At 36.4% G+C, this 20,068-nt stretch overlaps 1 protein-coding gene and 1 long non-coding RNA gene across 2 annotated transcripts; both read left to right on the plus strand.

Moving 5' to 3' along the window:
* Positions 1 to 1,145: 1,145 nt before the first annotated feature.
* Positions 1,146 to 2,220, plus strand: LOC126824849 (uncharacterized). The gene is made up of 3 exons (XR_007681651.2): positions 1,146 to 1,162; positions 1,625 to 1,660; positions 2,152 to 2,220. It is a non-coding gene; the product is annotated as an uncharacterized LOC126824849 (long non-coding RNA).
* Positions 2,221 to 3,877: 1,657 nt separating this feature from the next.
* On the plus strand, positions 3,878 to 8,718 carry LOC126824842 (uncharacterized). Its single transcript, XM_050554237.2, has 2 exons — positions 3,878 to 3,986; positions 5,495 to 8,718. Exon 2 carries the CDS (start codon positions 5,570 to 5,572, stop codon positions 6,683 to 6,685), a length of 1,116 nt encoding a protein of 371 aa, XP_050410194.2. The 5' UTR covers positions 3,878 to 3,986; positions 5,495 to 5,569; the 3' UTR covers positions 6,686 to 8,718.
* Positions 8,719 to 20,068: the final 11,350 nt, after the last annotated feature.

Raw genomic sequence — 20,068 nt, forward strand, 5'->3', positions numbered from 1 at the left:
GGGCGAAGGAGTAGTAAAGGGCGAAAAGCAAGAAAAGGAAAAAAAGGTCGAAGAGGAAGGAAAGGAAGAAAAGCAACAAAAGGTAGAAAAGCAAGGAAAGGAAGAAAAACAAGACGAGGAAGGAAAGGACGAAAAGCAAGACGAGGTAGGAAAGGGCGAAGGGGCAGGGAAGGGCGAAAAGCAAGAAAAGGAAAAAAAGTTCGAAGAGGTAGGAAAGGAAGAAAAGTCAAGAAAGGAAGAAAAGGAAGAAAAGCAAGGAAAGGAAGAAAAACAAGACGAGGAAGGAAAGGACGAAAAGCAAGACGAGGCAGAAAAGGAAGAAAAACAAGACGAGGAAGGAAAGGACGAAAAGCAAGACGAGGCAGGAAAGGTAGTCGAGGACGAAAAACAAGACGAGGCAGGAAGGGCAAACGAGGTCGAAAAGTAAGACGAGGCAGGAAAGGTAGACGAGGTAGAAAACTAAGACGAGGTAAAAAAGTTAGACGAGGTCGAAAAGCTAGACGAGGAAGGAAAGGACGAAAAGCAAGACGAGGCAGAAAAGGTAGTCGAGGACGAAAAACAAGACGAGGCAAGAAAGGTAGAAGAGGTCGAAAAGCAAGACGAGGTAGGAAAGGTAGACGAGGTCGAAAAGCAAAACGAGGCAGTAAAGCCAGAAGAGGTCGAAAAGCAAGAAGAGGCAGGAAAGGCAGGAAAGGACGAAAAGCAAAACGAGGTCGGAAAGCAAAACGAGGCAGGAAAGTTAGACAAGGTCGAAAAGTAAAACGAGGCAGCAAAGGTAGAAGAGGTCGAAAAGCAGGACGAGGTAGGAAAGGTAGACGAGGACGAAAAACAAGACAAGGCAAGAAAGGTAGAAGAGGTCGAAAAGCAAGACGAGGTAGGAAAGGTAGTTTAGGTCGAAAAGCAAAACGTGGCAGTAAAGCCAGAAGAGGTCGAAAAGCAAGAAGAGGCAGGAAAGCACGAAAAGCTAGACGAGGCAGGAAAGGTCGAAAAGCAAGTCGAGGCAGGAAGGGTAGACGAGGTCGACAAGCAAGACGAGGACGAAAAGGTAGAAGTGGGCGAAAAACAAGACGAGGCAGGAAAGGACAAAAAGCTAGACGAAGCAGGAAAGGACGAAAAGCAAGACGAGACCGGGAAGGAAGAAGAGGTAGAAAACTAAGACGAGGTAAGAAAGGTAAACGAATAATATTGCGGGAATAATAAATCTGTTACGTATACGCGGTTTTGAAGTTTTCGTTTCAATATTTCCATTACTGAAAACGTGCGTGTCTTTTGGATCTGTTTGCAGTTCCCAATATTCCTGATATATATCTGTCATTGAAACAAAATTGGAAGTACTTTCATTATATGTGTTTTAAAGGAATTGTGGGAATAATAAACTTATTGTGTAATCGATATTTCAATTACTGAAAATGTTATCGTATTTTCCGAAGGAACGGACTGCCCCAAGTTCCCACTATTCCTAATGCTATAAAATATAGTTGTATAATTGGTGCAAACGTTGAGGTAAGGACGAAATATTGCTGGGAGACTTGTATTAGTCTACAATTTATTTTAAAAATAAGATTGCCATAATGTATTTTCTAATAATTTACAATTTAACACCGAATACTATTTATATCTTCAGGATACATGAGACCTGATTATGATGATGTTGAATATGGTAAGCACAAAATTATTATAATACCCATCTCAAAACTGCACGTCCCTCGCCCCCAACCTTTATCAAAAGCCGCTGGCCCTGGTTTGTCTATATTAACTATTAAGTGTGTGCTTGTGGTACCAATCGCAGAGGGTGGGGCATCACAAAGTATTTTTCAGTGCCTGATTTACCACAAAAGTAATGCCGCTAAAAGTTATTGTGATTTTAGCGTAAATGGTTCTTTTTCATTTTGAGAGATACATATTTATCTTACTGTTTAGTATCTATTTAAGTACATACATGCGGTGGTGGTGATTGGTGTGTAGTGGGGGGTGGGGGGGTATAACTATATCGGTACATAGGGCCGCATTAGGTCTTCACCATGCCATGCCTATAGCAATTCAACATAAGTACGAGAGCATGGATAAAATTATCTGTGAAATGAAATCGCCCGGTGTGTTACTAAGTTTTGTTTTTTTTAAACCAAAAAATGTCTTTTATTTTTATTACAGAAACAGGTTACGATTACGGTCGTCCTTATTACCGAGGTTACCGATACAGACACCGTGATGACGACAGCGATAAGTTAATCTTTGATCTCAAGAATAACTTGAATCTCTGTGCATAAAGATACTGAAACTTTGATCGACACCAGATTTTGGAAACGATTTTTAGAAAGTATTTTATGTTATTGTACATAGCCTATTGTTTAAATTCATGATTTGCCTACATAGAAGGGTGCTAAATTCACAATATTGTATGGTCACAATGACAGGTTATAACATTGTATTAAGACAACAATGAATGTATATTATATAATGACTTATTAAAACTATTGCAAATTATTTATTGTGTGTTAGTCCTTAAAAATCATATACGCTGAGTCACTTGGTACAGGGTTCCCTAACGTGGTAAAAATGTTTATTGATATCGCAAGCTGTTTTATCTAAGGCCTGAATAAATATAAAGCTATACATAGTCCATCATTATCATGTGTCAATATAATAAACAAACATGCCACGACGGAGCTACCTCTGCTCCACAGGGGCTTGTAAATTATCTAGGATATTTGTTGAATCTCTGTTCTTGATTCAATATCGATTCTAGTGCATGTCCTTGTAGAGAATTACCTATCCGGTTGTATTAATCAAAGAGGCTTAAGTATTGTCTATTCCCATTTAGAAGTAAAATGAATGTCGCCTCCATTGTAGATTAATTAACCTAAAGCTGTACGAAATGTATATCGATATGCGCGGAGGGGGGGAGGGGGGGTAATTGCTCATTGCACGTACATGTATTATGGACGATGAAAACGCAAGTGGGTCTGCAATGAAAATCGGGCGAAGCAAAAATTTTCGTTGCAATACTTAACAAAATGATAACCACGTGTGCAATAGATTGGTATAACTGTATGTGTGATTTTAAGAAATATGAAAATTCGATTAGAAAGGGTGATTTTTAATAGGGTGCGGATATTTTGTCCCGACATCATCATTTTCAACTTTTTTATTTGTTTTGGAAGGGATTCTTCAGTCAAAGAAAATAGCTGCAGGTTAACGGAAAAACGGTGGCTTGAAACAGTCGGGTGGGATAAATCAAACTGAAATCAATCTGGGGCAATAAAACGCAAATCTTTAAATTCTAAAGAGTTTGTTCGGAAAATTGGAAAAGTTTGATGGACAGATTCAAGAATCCCAGCAACATTATTTCTCACCTCATTTGTGAGTGGGGGAAAAATAATGCCAATATAACATACCTTTACAGAATTGTGAGATCCAGTTAAGCGAACTTTATGCTCGAAAAATTTGTCGAATTTGTAGCACTGAAAAATGTAGCACCTAAAGCGGTTCGCCAAAATTCTATATCTTTCGATAGGAATGTACAACCCCCCCCCCCCCCCCCAAAAAAAAGATAAAAAAAACCCCAAAAAACAAAAACAAAAACAAAATCGCTGACTATACCTCACAATATATATATATTATACCTATCAAATTATCAAAAATATTGCGTTCTGAAAAGAGAAAGCATTCTTTCTGACTCGCCATACACACCCAATCACTACTGTTCACTTTGCTTATGTGTAGAAGTAACGTTTCTTAATCCACAAATTGTAATCGGCATAAAATATTTGCGAAGAATCAGAAGAATAAAAACATACGTATCACGCCCCTTTGGCAAGAGTCTGACTATAACTTACCTCCCTTTAATTGTTATTCTCCCAAAGAGGTATACTTTGTTTTTTTTCTTAAAAGATTCACGTCTTGATGATCTAGACTTTGGCGTCCAGGTACAACGACTACAAGGATGCTGGAAGAAAGCTCGACGACAACTCTGTGTAGGCCCTACTGTAAGTTACTACGGTATATGAAATAACATTTCATGTTTACTTCTTTGTTCAGTGTGTTGTCTGATTTCTCACATATAGAGGTGATATATTTACAATTACATTGATGGGAATGATCAGATGTAATTTTAAAGTGCAAAAAGTCTCATGAACAGCCAACAAGAAAAGAGGATTCATCTACAAAAAGTACTAGATCTAACATATGTCACTACTAACTATTGACAACAGAGAGGTTGATTTTGGATGTGATCTGACAATGTTTTTTTCATTTCGGCATGATATATTCTAAATGGGGTGTGGGGTGTAATCTATACTGAATTATTTAAAGCCTAGACCAATGCTGATATTAGAATTACCATCCCAAATTGTCTGAGCTAGGTGAACGACTATGCTTAAAGTAGCTAAGTCTCTAACTCAGTATCATCCAAAACCTTCGACAATGAAAACACAAATTATTTGTCAATTTTAATCAACATTGGTGTTGTGGTCTTACCGGGAAAAGATGGGCTTCTGATATCCAATATTAAAGACGAAGTAAACATTTTACGATTGGTACACGAATCGTGTACCATAATGCGTTTCAGCGCAATTTGTAACAAGCGACTCGGAAGAACGTCCCGAGGTTAGACATATTCCACAAGTCATGTCAAAAGGTGACCCCATATTCTTATCTGGAGAGCATGCTCAATAAATACTATCGGTGTAGACTGAAATAACCGGATGCTAGAGATTGCCATTCGATTGAGACTTCAGGCGTATTTCGCTGAACATAACTGATTTGAAATTAGAGTAAAAATGGAAACGATTGAATGTAAATCAGTATATTTACATTCATATTACATTGTTATATACGTTGCGAGCCATTTGTGTCAATTTGCAGGTCCCAAATATTAGCGATTTAGCTCCTTTAAGAACTAGGCCTAGTGTCGTGAACATTTCTATAAAAAGGAAGAGCTGTTTTGAGGGGTTAGAGATCGTAAGATCTGCCATTGAGTCTAGTAGTGTGGTTTCAATTCCCTGCTTTTATGTGACAAGGAGTAGGGTCGTCTGTCCATCTTCATGAGTTTTATCTGGGTTCTCTGGTATCTTCCCACTGCTAAAGACCCCAACACACAAGCGAATTATTGAAATAAAATTGAATCGTATGTCAGTTCTGAAAAGACCTAGTTTGTATTGGGTGGATATTTAAAAAAAAAACATTTCTCACTCTCAACCACAGAGATAAACTGTTCAGTGCCTATTTTATTGCCAATAACAGTGCATGTATTTCAACTTCATTGTTTGTTATAAAAGCATAAAATATCAATACAAATTATAACGATATGTGTTGAAAATGATTTGTTTGAGACTATTTTTATATTTGTAAAGCATTAATAATGAATGTACCAATTGTATCGAAAACAACATCAACAGTACGGTACAATATAGCAGCTATTATTTACTAAGTTTAATTACAGGGTTAATTTAGTAAATATATCATTTTTGATAACATCAATGGTTTCTTTTTTCAGTTCAAAGACAAGAGAAGGAATGAGGCTAAGAAAATAACTGTATTCATTTCTGACTGAAAATAGAATCAATTCATCATGATTTGGAGGAACACTTTTTTCAAACATACAATAGCTGTGATATGTCTTGTCAATGTTGTTGGAATTTTATTGTTTGTTAATTTTTTGTTCGATTCAAATTTTTTTAATACTAAAATGAAAGCAAGCAAAAATATTCCTTTCGATAATTATATGCCTGTACTAGAAAACAAACATCGTAAAAACTATGCTTTACCAGTACAGAAACAGAAAGAAGCTGATATGCCTTATCTTCCAGGGATTCCACCTGTACCTGATTATTCTTCCTCCGACATCATCAGTCCAGTGGAAGAGAAAATTGTAAAGCATTTTCTGCAATACAAACCAATGAAATATCAGGAGAAAGTATTAATATTAACTCCTATACATAATGTTGCTAATTTGTTAATTCGTTTCAGTAATTTGTTAAAATCGCTCACATATCCCCACGATTTAATTTCCATAGCATTTGGAGAAGATTGTAGTGGAGACTCCACCTTAAGTGTTGCCCAATCCATTGCTCTTGATTTAGAAAAATCGTTTAGGAGTGTAAAGGTTTTCCATTTTAATCTTACCGGTCAGATAAAAGGAGCATGGAATGACATCCATAACCAGTTTTTGCAACTTCCTCGCAGAAAACATTTGGCAGAGTCGCGTAATTTATTGTTAAAGTCTGGATTAAGAGATGAAGATTGGGTTTTGTGGATTGACAGTGACATATCATTTCTTCCTCCAGATATTATTCAGCATCTTCTATCTTCTGATAAAGATATTGTTGTGCCTTCTTGTGTTTATCAAGACAATAATAATAAAAGAGTTTATGATAAAAATACCTGGCGTGAGACCGAATTGTCGATGAATAAGCAGAAAGAACTTGAAGAGAATGAGCTTATGCTTGAAGGTTATGGTAGAATAACACGCCTGTATCTTTCTGATCTCCGTGCAGAAGGTCGAGTTGTACCTATTGATGGCGTTGGGGGCTGTACCTTGTTAATTAATGCTGATCTTCACAGAAAAGGATTGAATTTTCCAGAAACCGTTATTGACCATCATATTGAAACTGAGGGACTAGCTAAAATGGCCAAACGTATGGGATTTGGAGTTTATGGGATGCCTTTTGTTGAGGTTTTTCATTAATTTGCATCTACAGAGGTAGAATGTATACTCCAATTTTACTTTTGTTGAAGTTTTTCATTAATATGTATACACAGAGGTAGAATTTAGTTGCATATGTATAAAATTGGAAATCAATATAGTGGCGTATAGAAGTCCCAGATTTCTCTGATTAAGCCACTAGTTTTGTTAATTGTTCTTATGCAAACTCTTAAATAAGATGGTGCGACTGTTCCCTTTATATAATAAGAATAATTGAGCTTTCAAAGACTGATCCCAGTAGTGACAAAAATATGTCACTGAGAAAGCATTTGATTCAAAATTGTTTGACCTGAAGACCTTTCACCGAATGGCATAATGATACAATGATTTAGTCCTGAAATATCTTTTCTGTGAGTGAAATAATTTGGGTAATAAATACTTTATCAGGGTAAAGGAAATCCATATTATAAAATCAATGTGTTCTTTATTTTTGTCACACATTATAAAATCAAGATTATTTTAGCTAATGATATTTATTTGCATTGAATATTTTTTATTTTTGATATTTATAATGATATATTATTATATGCATTCCATTATTTTTATATGTACAAAGATATATTGTTTTATATGTATATTGATTCAAATAATTTGAACAGCCTTTCAAAACATTATATGTCCAAAATAAGTGTCAAATGTTGGTTTGATAATTTATCTTTTGAAAAAATTAATTATTTTGAATACAAAAGCGCTCGATGAAAGTTAATATAAAATTGATCTCATAATATTTGACTGCTGCAACTTAATGGATATTGTGTGCTTTAAATTATGTTATGATACATACACTTACACAATCTGATTAAAATACAGATCTATATTTCGTTCCGTGTTTTTAAACTTTCAATGGCCTACATTACATGAAGATCTGACAAGTTGTACTGGAAGGTCATGTCAGGGGTCATACAAGCGGCTTTTGATCCTATCACGTCAGACATTGATTATTCAATCAGTGTTCACGTTTCTAGTGGTTTACCCACAGTTCCGTGCATGGCACGCCAAGAAGTCGCCGTAACCGACCGTGTCATTGGCTAATCCATCACTTCAACCAAAACGCCGGTAATATAACAACTCTTCCAGATCCTAGTGTAGTAAAGACAAGTAAAACGAAATTTTGAACTATAAAAAAAAATGAAACGAAATAGGATCTGGGTTTTAATCAGATTGGAATTTTACATAGAGTTGTGATATTGATTGCATCGTCAATTCCAGTCTTTCACCCAAGCATGTTTTTATAATTATCTGTTGAAATTAATCAAATTATAGCAGATTCGTCAGATTTTCATCATTTGCATATTTCAGACAAAACAAATTTTTCACTACTTTATCCACTCTAATTATGGAGTCAAATTGATTATTTAATTATGAAAACAAAACCAAAATATAATATGCAGCAATTTTTCATATAATGGAATATGTAACAAAAATCGTCCAGAAATTCAAACTTTGTTTCTAAAAGTGTGAACAAATTAAAATTAGAATTGTCAATTAAAAATGTCACCTCAGATTTTCATCATTTGCATGGTTTCTGTAGTGGGTAAATCGTAAAAGAATAGCTTTATTGTGTCTCCCTTCTATCGTCCACTGATTTTTATACCCTGCCAAATACTCTTGCCACCCTTTGTCCAGAGTCATCCACAATTTCGTGTAACCACTATACAGGTCAGAGTTTTTTCTGGGTTGTAAAATTTACTGGAATTTTTCATTTGTTAATAAGGAAAATCATAATTTTTCAGTAGCATACCATAGGGCAAAAATAGAAATACCTATGTTTACGGTTACTGACCGACTCTATTTCTTGGGGCGAAAATTGTTCACTTTACAATTTACATTTTTTTAAAGATTTGATTTTGATGATGCTTTATAGGCCAGACAAAGTTTTACAGAATGTTTGATAAGGAATAAGTTTATCTCTAAGTTAAACAGTAATATACTAAGAAACTTGTGCCATATTTTGAACAGAACAGATGATAAATTTCTGATGGGTGTACTTTTATATCATGGAGAGAGTCTATTATATTTTTATATGCCCACATGGAAATGTGGTATACATTATTGCCTCTGTCCGTTGTCCACAATTTCTTGTGAACAGTCTACAGATTACATTTATTATCTGATCATTTTGAAATTTATGTATATTGTTTGCATTTGTAAGACGATGAAGTCTATTTAACCCTTGTGCAGATCCAAGGGGTATTTCGGGGACCTGCGACCATATCCTGAGACCATATCCTGAGAGATACATTATGTAAGATTTAGATAAAGAGCTGACCATTTTTGCTATAATACATGTAGCTTAAAAATAGATAATGTAACATGAAAATTTCATTCAAATTACTTCATTCTGAACAAAGTTATCACAGTTTGTAGTTTTGACAAGTTTGTGCATTGTGGTAACCAGGGCACTGGTATATTCGAGACTTTAATTAGTTAAAATCTTGAGTATCCGATGCCATTGAGAGTTGATTATGGTTGTGTTTTGTTAATAAATATCTAATTAAAAGTTTATATAACATTTCAGGCCTAAAAAAAGGCCTGCAGTAGGCTGATTTGGCTCTTGCATAATGTATCTTTAACATATACATCGTCAGCAACTTAACGTTGAGTATAATGCTACAAATAGAACGGAAGTGAGACTGTGGCAACATTCGCCATTTGACAAGAAACTAAGAGTATTACATTATCGGAAACAAAGGGTCAGCAATTTCAGTTTTTATCTTCTAGAGTTATGGTATTTGTTTCACTTTGTTGACCCTTGTGAATGCTCTATCATCATCCGATCTGTATTTTAAAAATTTAGATGCTTTACTTAGATCAGTAAAACGAAGAATCCTATTGAATTTCAGCAATTTCCGTTGATTACTCCTTGAGTTCTGGCCCTTGATTCACTTTGTTGAACATAATTATTGCATTAAATATAGTTGGTAGAATTAAACACAATTAAAACACTGATAATGTCCCATAAAACATGGGTTGCTTAATGGTTAATGCGTACGCATTGCATCATAAGGTCTGTCATTGAGTCAAGTGGCGTGGTTTCATTTCACCGCATGTCGCCTTTCCAACCTCGTAGGTTTTCTCCTGAGCCTCCTGTTTGTGTAGAGTCGATGTTAAACACTATTTCTCTCTCTCTCCCATTAAACTAAATAGATTTAACAACAATTAAAATGCTACTATTGTCCAGATATATGTATGTGTGTATATATACGGTCTAAAAAAAAAAAAAAAATAATTGATATAAAGGCTCCTTGACCGAGATATGATTATGGTCTTCTGGTTCACCTTTAAAAATCTTCAACCGGTATTAAGATAACCAATTGCTCTATGGCGCACTGTATTTAATGTGTCCTACATTCTGGCTTCATTGTCCATATGGAATAATGTAATGAGCCCCTTTCTGCTGCGTATTTAGTAAGTTTTTGGCTTCGTGACCTTTAAATGTACATCGAGGGCACATGTCTCATTTTTGTAAGAACTCTTTTCTCTCCGAAATTAGCTTCTGTCTTAGCTCTGAACTGTGTTCAAGCCAGTGATCTGATCTGCAGTCAAGACATCAAGGATTATTTCTCCTGCCTGCAGCATTCTGTCGATTGCTCATAGCCCTTCCCAGAATTTCCAAATGCTATGGTTGGATATTTCTGCATGTCTTTAAAAGGTCTGTGGAACCTTTCAGTGTCAGTTGTAGAGCACTCGCCAAATACTGGGTTTCCAAGTGCCCTGGCTAGTTTTTTAATGAAGTTTATATAAATATCAAAAGTTGGTTCAGTTTTCTTGTCACGAAGGTATTAGATGTCCTCATGACATTTGTTCTTCATGCCCCAAGATAAAAATTCAAAGGCATTCTTGATGACTGACATCATTTATTTTTCTGGTGTATCCAAGCCATTTTAAAGATTCTGAACAATTTTCGAGAAAGTTAGCAAATCATCTGAGTGATTTGGCGTTGGCTGCTTTTAGCTTAGGCCAGGTTTCAAGCTTCTTAAGGTATGCCTCGCAAATAGCTACAGGATTCCCATATTCCTCTTCGAGCTTCCTCATGGCCTTTTCGAAATTCTGCATAATTATGCAGTGTGCTTTCAATCAGATAAAACCCTCACCTGACATATAGTCAGCCAAATAACCTTAAATTTTTTCTGGGTGGTTCATTCTCTTTTCAAAACAGTCTAAAACTACTTCTCCACTTCTGGTACATCATTTTATTTCCATGAAAAACAAGTGGTTTTAAATCTGGCAGTGTAGTTCTGGCCATAATTTTTCCTAAGGCCTAAACTACGTTGTTGGTATTTAAATGTAGGCTGTTCTGGCTGTTAAACAGTGGTTAGTGTTTAGGTGATTATGTTGTCGAGTCAATTCCACGACTTTCTGTTTAATCCTAGCTGAAGCAAACTCGGTTTGTAAATCAACATTCTAGACATATTGTTGATGTTGCAGATGCAGATCTATTTGTCTCCGACTCTCATTTTGCTTTAGTTTTGCAAGTTCTTCATTTTGTTTGATCCGTTAGGCTTTCAATTTCATTTCAGCTAAGCTGCTCTCAATTACAGCCGCGCGCTGTCTTTCAGATCTTTTTCTTGATGTATCCGTTCTCTTTGATCGGTTTGTAGAGTTGGAAAACGTTTCAGATGTTTCTGAATATTCAATGTCTTCTCTACCTTTAAGCTTTCTCTTAAAGAACAGGATCTGTTGTACAGTTTGGTGGTACACCATTTGGTCAATTTCTGGCACTATTTCATCAGCGAAAATTAATGATTCAATCCCGGAAAATGTATCTGAAACTTCAGTCATGTATGTATTTAGTTCCAGTAATGTCTTAGTCAAATCGTCATGACAAAGTTTTCCTATGTCTTCTTCTCTGTCTGTCATAAATTTGGTAACATTATCGATGGATGAAGTAAATACGACTCTGGTTTTTCCAAGTTGCGAACTCCTGCCTCTCTCTGTCATGTCCAATGGATCTTTTTTTTTCAGTGATGTTTCTGTTGTGTCACAGGTATCACCTTTGGATGCCATAAGTATGGTTTTCAAGGTGTTTTCTATCCTGGTATTTGAATAGAAATCGGATTATCTCTGTGACATAAATTCCAGGTTGCAAATCTGTTTTTGATACAGTAAAACTGGAACTTTTCTTCTATTCTTGTCTTGTCTGTTCAGATTTTATCATAGAGGGTCACATTCTGACCCTGCCTGATAAGAGTACCAAGATTCTTACAATTAAAATACATCAGTATTACAGCTGGTATACATATACTATGAAAGCAATAGCCAACTACTCACTGACAGTCACAAAATGAAAAAGCCAATTGATTTTCAGCATTTTCCATCAAATACTTAAGAGTAATAGCCCATTTATTTCACTTTGTTGAACCCCTTATGAATGCTCTAACAATGAAGGGGATCACGTGGCTAAGTGGGTAAGACGCTGGCTCGCTAGCCTGGAGGTCGGGTGTTCGATTCCTGCATTGGCCGAGAAAGTTCATCCAGATTTTCCAGCGTGGTTTTCCCCTTGTCAGTGATGCAGGACGGAGGACCTGACAAGGACAGCTGTCTAGTCGTTCGGATGGGACGAAAAACCGAGGTCCCGTGTACACATTGGCGTGCACGTAAAAGATCCCATGGCAGTTGGAATTCGATACAAGAGTAGGCCGTAGTGCCGCTGCCCGGGCAAAATTTCCCTCATAGCACACTGTATGACGTATGCCCGTCTTCATTAGCCCATTTTAGGAGCAGAACAGTAGGACGTTAAACCCCATTTCATTTCATTTCATTTCTAACGATGAAAGTTCTCTTTCGATCTGTATGAAATGGATATCAGTGTCTTGTAAAAGCTCCCATTACCAACAAAAGAATAAATATGCGACAACCGTTGGCAACTGCTGGGATGATTTAGCTACTGAGGGTGTGTGTTTTGTTGCCGAACAACCTATCATTGAATCATTATATTATATTGTATTATATTATATTATATTATGATGCCTATCAATATTTTGTTTTGTGACACAAGTAATTAAATGCTTTAACATAGCAGTTTGAAAAATGTGTTGTCATTAATCAGCCTTTTATCTAGCAAAATGTAGAATATGCACAATAATTCAGAAATTATGCAACGAAAATAAGTGTTATATAACATTGTTGAAGAATTTAATATTTTACTTAGAGTATTTATAACTGATTATTGAATTTTAAGTTGGATTAATTACTCTTTACTTTTAAGCATAAATGACAATTTCTTATTTGGGTATATTTAATTTGGTGTGGTTTAGTCTACTTTTGGTAGCATTTCCCCAAATAATACAGCAATAATCAAATATTGGTAGTATGTAACTGTTATAAAACAAAATTCTTGTCTCGTAAGGTAAATGATCTTTTATCTTATTTAGGAGAAACATTTTTGATGCAAGTTTTTTTAGACATATCTGCTATCTGTGCTTCCCAATTAAAGTCTTGGTCAATTTGAATTCCAAGTAATTTTGCGGTAGTAACCGTCTCAATTTTCTCACCATGGAGTGATAAAGTTAGGTTTTTCTGATTTTTATTTGTGTTTTGTTGAAATCAGCATTGATTTTGTTGTCGAAGGATTGATTACCATCCCATTGTTTTAACAACATTTAGCAACCAAATAGAGATCATTTTGGAGATTATTGGCGATGGATAAAATATCTTTGTGTGAACAATGCAGGGTACTGTCATCAGCAAACAAATCTATCTGACTTGATTCAATATTGAGTGGGAGATCATTTATAAAAATAAGGAATAGGAGAGGACCCAGGATCGAACCTTGTGGAACCCCGCATTTGACTGTAGTAATTGAGGAGGTAATTGATCCTAAACATACTTTTTGTTTCCGGGAGTCACGATATGATTCAATCAGTCACTGTTTTTCTGAAAAATCACTTATTGGTTAGGCAAAGTGTTAGTAAATATTCTCAAAGGTATCCCATGCTTTAATATTTTTATTGAATTAATATTATTATACATTTTTTAATATAGCCTTGTTTTATCAAAAATACTTCATATTTTGGTAATATTCCCTTTTATACAATAATTGAAAGAAAGTAAATAAAATGTACAATTAAAAGAAAACAACTGAAGCAATATTTTTTCTGTGTTATTGGAGAAAATGACTTGTTAATTTATTAGATTATTTGAGGTCCCAAACAAATGCCTTATTCAGCCTTGATATATTTTATTTTTATATTGTCTTATGAATAAATAATTTTTAAATGTTCTTAGTTTCTTTTGTTGGTACTTGTTAATGTTTGGGGGTTAGGTGAATGAATGGTTAAACAAGTGCGCTTTAGATCATCAGATCTGTCTTTGAGTCAAATTCCACTGTTTCAATTCCACAATTGTATGTGACAAGGGGTAAGGTTGCCTGTCCAATCTCATGGTTTCCTCCCACAGCAAAAGACCTTACCCGCAAGCGATTTATTGAAATAAAATTGAACTATATGGTAGTCTCGAAATGAGCTATTTTTTGTCAATTGGATGTTAAATTCCATTTTGTCTGCCTTTGAACTTTGTGTGGGGCTGTGATAGTCAATACAGGGAGGTTAAATCTCTCCTAATAGAGAAATTTTGTTTCAATATGTACTATATCATATAAAAATCCATCAAAATTGTAAGGCAAACTTGAAACTTTTGTCATGGGACTGCCTCAAAGCAGAAATTTAAAAATTATCAATACAATGTAGAAGTGTGTGGTGGGTCTAGGGCTGGGTCTGGCCGGTACATGGTTGATAAACAGAAATCTTGACAAGTTTGCCTGGACAATGAAAATGATGTAAGTTGAATTTAGACAGTTATAGAAAATGGACATCCGATTTTATCAGTTTTCAAAATTTTCTCAATGGTGGGTGAGGGATGAAATAGGTGACTATTATAAATTATTTAAGTCAAAATATGAGTATGACTGGAAGAATAATCTGCAAAACATGTTCCAGAAATGAAGGTTAGTGATTGCATTTATAACAAGTTCATAAAGTTTCCCATATTTAAAAAGATAAGACTCACAAAGAAAAATTGTCACATGAAGAGATTTCTTCCTTTCAATAGGATAGACAACCAAAATCAGTTTGAGATAGGTACAGGTAGGTTTCATAATTGCTAACATCATGCCGGATCCAGGATTTTGTCGAGGAGGGGGGGGGGGCATACATTGGAGTAAAGGGTAATCATCAGAGTGCCACATGCATTGGTGGTTTGGTGTAGTCCCCAGAGGCCAGAGTCTCCGTCGCAGCCTCATTAAACAGAAACTAACATCTTGGAATCCCATTGCTGGCTCCAGGTGCTGGTCTGAACAGTGATGACCAGCCTCACTAGCCCTAATCCTATAGAGTGACTATAAGTCAGACATCTTGTGGAATCGGCGGCGTATACACTCATGCCCATCACCGACGCGCATGAGTGCAACTTGATGTAGCATTGTTTCATGTGTGGACAGTACAATGTACAAGATACAAGGCTAAAATAGTGAATTAGTGGCTAGGGAATAGATTCGTCTTGACAATTTTCGAGTCGCATGTTCAAATGGCTTTTTTGCTCGATTTTAAAGCTCTTTTTCAACGATTTCCGAACGTTTACTTAGACGAAAATATCAGCCAAATAGCTCCTGGAATGGCTACAGATGCAAGGAAATGACGGATAATTTTCTTTGCCCCCCCCCCCCAAAAAAAAAAAAATCCCCTCTCCGCGGCGTGCCCCGTCTCCGCGGTCAGTGCCCTCATTTTGCGGCGCCCCCCCCCCCCTTTTCAAAATTCCTAGATCCGCCCCTGTATTGTACTAAAATGTGAATGACTGACATGCAAAAGGGTTGGGGTAAGTGACGACAGTCAACAACATTAAAATGTGGACGCACTAGAAAATTGGAACAATAACATGTTTTATAAATACTATTAAAAGTCCTGAAAGTATAGGCTACGGTTATAATTTTTTAGAAAAAAAGTTTATTTCTGAGTTGAGAAGGAGATATCTAAAATAACATTTTTATGTTTTAGGCCTATAACAGTATTTTAAAATTTCGCCTTTGTCCCCGGTTTTATTATGGTAGAAGTGTAAACCCTAAAAATGCATATATATAATTATGTAGGAGCTCAATCTCTCTATTATTGGTCTTTATTTTGGCTTCAATTTAGACATTTATTCACATGACAAGCCTACAATCAACTCCCTAGGCCATCGGATGGTGAAGATTAAAGCGAATTAAAAGACGGATGCCATTTAATGATTTAAAGACTAGGTTGCTAAGCAACGAAACATACACCTACAGCAGCTAGATCGTCTGGACACTTGACAAGGGTGTCACATATACTCTTCAAAAAAAGTAGGGGATATTCAAAAACAATACAAAACTGGGGAAATGTACAGCTGTTTTTATTAGAGGTATAGCCAGTGTATGTTAATAACAAGCCAATTGCCTACACATGAACATAAATAGTTCATGTTGTCGGCTTATCTGACGGACCCATTTCACTGCAAAGAGATACACTGTCAAAAGTGAAAATGGACGTTTTTGATTTTTGTCTTAATAATGAGTAATTTCTCCACCAATCCTCAGACATTCAGCAATTCGTCGGGGCATGCTCCTATAATCAACCATCCAATCACGATTTGGGGCAATCTAACCCACTCCTCTTGCAGTGCCACAGCCAATTCTTGCAGTGTTGTCGGTTGACGTTGACGAACAAGTCTCCTGGTCAAATTAAACGTAACACACTAAAGCAAAGATAAGCTAAAGAGTAAATCTTATGCAAGAACCGATAGGAAAGCAAACATGGATAGGATAAACCAGCAAGCAGTGCTCAGTTTTCATCAACCTTTCCTTGAAGTGTCAAAATTTGACAATGAACCCCTCCCGCGTGTATGGCGCTATTGCGTGTCGCACATGCAGCTCAGTGGGTCTTTGGGGCGATAAGTTCTTCATCTGTGAAATGAAATGAAATGAAATGAAATGGGGTTTAACGTCCTACTGTTCTGCTCCTATGCTGGGCTAATGAAGACGGGCATACGCCATACAGTGTGCTATGAGGGAAAGTTTGCCCGGGCAGCGGCACTATCGCCTACTCTTATATCGAATTCCAACTGCCAAGGGATCTTTTACGTGCATTCCAATGTATACACGGGACCTCGGTTTTTCGTCTCATCCGAGAACTAGACAGCTGTCCTTGTCAGGTCCTCCGTCCTGCATCACTGACAAGGGGAACCACGTCGGAAAATCTGGATGAACTTTCTCGGCCAATGCAGGGATCGAACACCCGACCTCCAGGCTAGCGATCCAGTGCCTTATTCACTTAGCCACGTGATCCCCGTCTTCATCTGTGAACATACATGTACTCACAAAGCTTGTCGAGTGTCTATGACTATTTATCATATCACAACCTGCATAGGTATTTGCATTTCAATATCCCCTACTTTTTTTAAAGAGTATATTTATGCTTTGTAGGTAATAGGAGCAAGACACTGATAGGCCCTATCAGTTTCATACAGATCAATGGTGAATCAAAGTGAAACAAAGGCGTATAGCTGTTATTAACAGAAATTACTGAAATTCAATAGGATTTTTCATTTTACAAATCTAAATAATGAAAATAAATTTCAAACAGATCGGATGATAACTTACATTCACAAGGTTCAACGGAATAAAACACGGACCGTAACTCGAGAAGTTATAAACGGAAATTGCTGAAATTCAATAGGTTTATTCGTTTTACTGATAAATTACATACAGATTGGATGAACTGTTATCGATATAGAGCACTCAAAAGGTTCAACATAGTGAAACAAGGGCCATAAGTCTCGCAGTAAGTAATGGAAATTGTTGAAATTCAATAGGCTTCTTTGTTTTAGTGATCTAAATACTGCATATAAATTTCATACATATTGGACGATAACTTTTGTCGATTGAGCGTTCACATGGTTCAACAAAGTCAAACATGGGCCATAACTCGAGAAGTAATTAATGGAAATTACATGCTGAAATTCGATATATGCACTTCTTCATTTTAGTAATTCAAATAATGTATGCAAATTTAATACAGCATCATTCAACAAAGTGAAATAAGGGCCATTACTTATAAATGGAAATTCCTGAAATTCAAGACGCTTCTTCGTTTTACTAATTTGAATAATAAATGTAACTTTATTACAGATTGGATGATAACTTTAGTCATTAGAGCGTTCACATGAGGACCATAATTCTAGACGTAGGGGAGAGTGGGGACCAATGAGCATATGGGACCGATGAGCCACCCCTTGTATCAGATATGTGAATGGAAAAATTGAATTTATGTAACCTTTATCTAACCTAGAATACATTGCTGATTTGCCTAGACTGCTATCAACACATTAATGCCTCACAGCCTCACAAGTTTATTTAACCATAGTAAAAGCTTATTTCGTTATATTTTGCAATATTTTTCATGTCCCAAAGTAATAAAGTGTCATCAAGATGTGCTTTACACCAACATATAAGCCTAGTAGTTATCTAGGCTTTGCACTCAAAATCAAATGCCACGGTGGCTGACTCTACAGTTAATAAAGCTAAATATATATTTAAACCTACATTATGCAAGAGCTAAATCTGTCTATTGCAGGTCTTTCTTTGGGCCTGAAATGTTATCTAAATTATTAATTAGACATTAATTAACTTATCCAGACCATTAATCAACTCTAGATGGCATAGCTAGCCTGCGATCTTAAGTGGATTGTGATCCGATTTACTGCATAACTTTCCTTCTCGATTAAATGATTAACTGGATAATCGAGACTATGCTGTTTAACACACTGAATTTAGTAATGATGACCGAGGCTAGGCAGAAATTTTATTCGCTTAGTGCTCGGTTCATAGTGGATCAATTTGAATGAAATTTTCAGCAAATTGCCTTTACGTTATCTAGTTTGTAATTATTATAGTGAGAACTGCCAACTCGTTATCGAATCTCCCATAATGCATGTTTAAATACTGTGGGGACCAATGGACCACTTGCAGGTCGGTTCCTATGTGCATGGCCCATGGGTCCCCAGAGGCACGATCCATAGGTCCAGGTCATATTTTTATGAAAATTGTGCTTACGATTAGGTTTCAAATTTTAATCTAGAGTTCCAAGAAATAGAAAGAGAACGACAGACGAGAATGTTTGATGCCGAAACAAGGCGACCCTACTTCCCACGTATAAGTCGGGAATCAAAAGATGCTACTTGACTCAATGACAGACCTTATGGATCTAACATGCATGTTTTCCCCATTTGCACACCTCTCCCCCTTAGCCCCCCACCCCCTCCACACACACACCCTTGACTACGTTAGTATTATCAAGAATGGTGATAAAAATAGTGGCTTTGAAGTATTTTTTTTTCACAAGCGCCAAACAGCACATCATTTATTTGTGCATTCATAGTTAAAGATACTGACACTGTAATATGCTCAAATATAGTAGCCATTGCTTCCCGAACCAATAAAATTAGAAATTTCCTGAATTCTGGTTGATCGAAAACTGTGGTCTTGAATGTTTATATATCTTATTATAACTACTGAACGGTCCCCGGGCGGTCCATATCCGACCCACACCCTTAGGTCCGTTATATGGGTCATGATCCTGAGTGATGAAGAAAAATAGGCATAATTTCACTTTTCTTTAAGGTATAAACTCTGCATGTGTATAGGTTAGTATCTGATAAATGAAGTTGCAAAGATTAGTTATCCTCGTTGATTTGTTATCTGTAAAATAAAAAAAAAATCGGCCCGTCGGACCCCGCTCTCCCCTAATTAACGGAAATTGTTGAAATTAAATGGGCCTCTTTGTCTCACTAATTTAAACAAATTTCAAACTTATCAGAAAATAAATTTAGTTTGTAGAGTGTTTTCACAAGTGGATGACGGGCGGACCGATGGACGGACGGGCGGACTGTCGGCCAGACGAACGGACTGCCGGCCAGTCTGTCGGAGGCGACAGCAATATACGAGTAACGACCACATTTCCATGTCGGAGTATAAAAATGGCAAATTCAGGCTTAGTCTCAAATAACAAGTAACGTTGTTGCGATAATTAATAAACAATCTTTGCCACATCTTGTTAAAACTTCAGGTATAGTGATAACGTCGCTCAGAATTAAGTAATCCGAGTGAAATTTTCAAAAATATATTCATTTTGCCATGGACCTTATAATCAGGGGCGGATTGGGCCATCGGACGATCGCGATGGGCTGGTCGGACAAAAAATGAAAAAAATAATTTTTTCCAATTCGTCTAAAAATCCTTTTTCTGCTGAACGTTATATTTGGGGGGGGGGGGGTATTGGACCGGCCATAGAGCGATGATGATCATGTTGTGTGTGGCCAGTGGCTTTAACGGGCCGCCACGCCATCACTGGAGTC

The sequence above is a fragment of the Patella vulgata genome, chromosome 6 (genome assembly GCF_932274485.2).
Source record: "Patella vulgata chromosome 6, xgPatVulg1.2, whole genome shotgun sequence".
Lineage (NCBI taxonomy): Eukaryota > Metazoa > Mollusca > Gastropoda > Patellidae > Patella > Patella vulgata.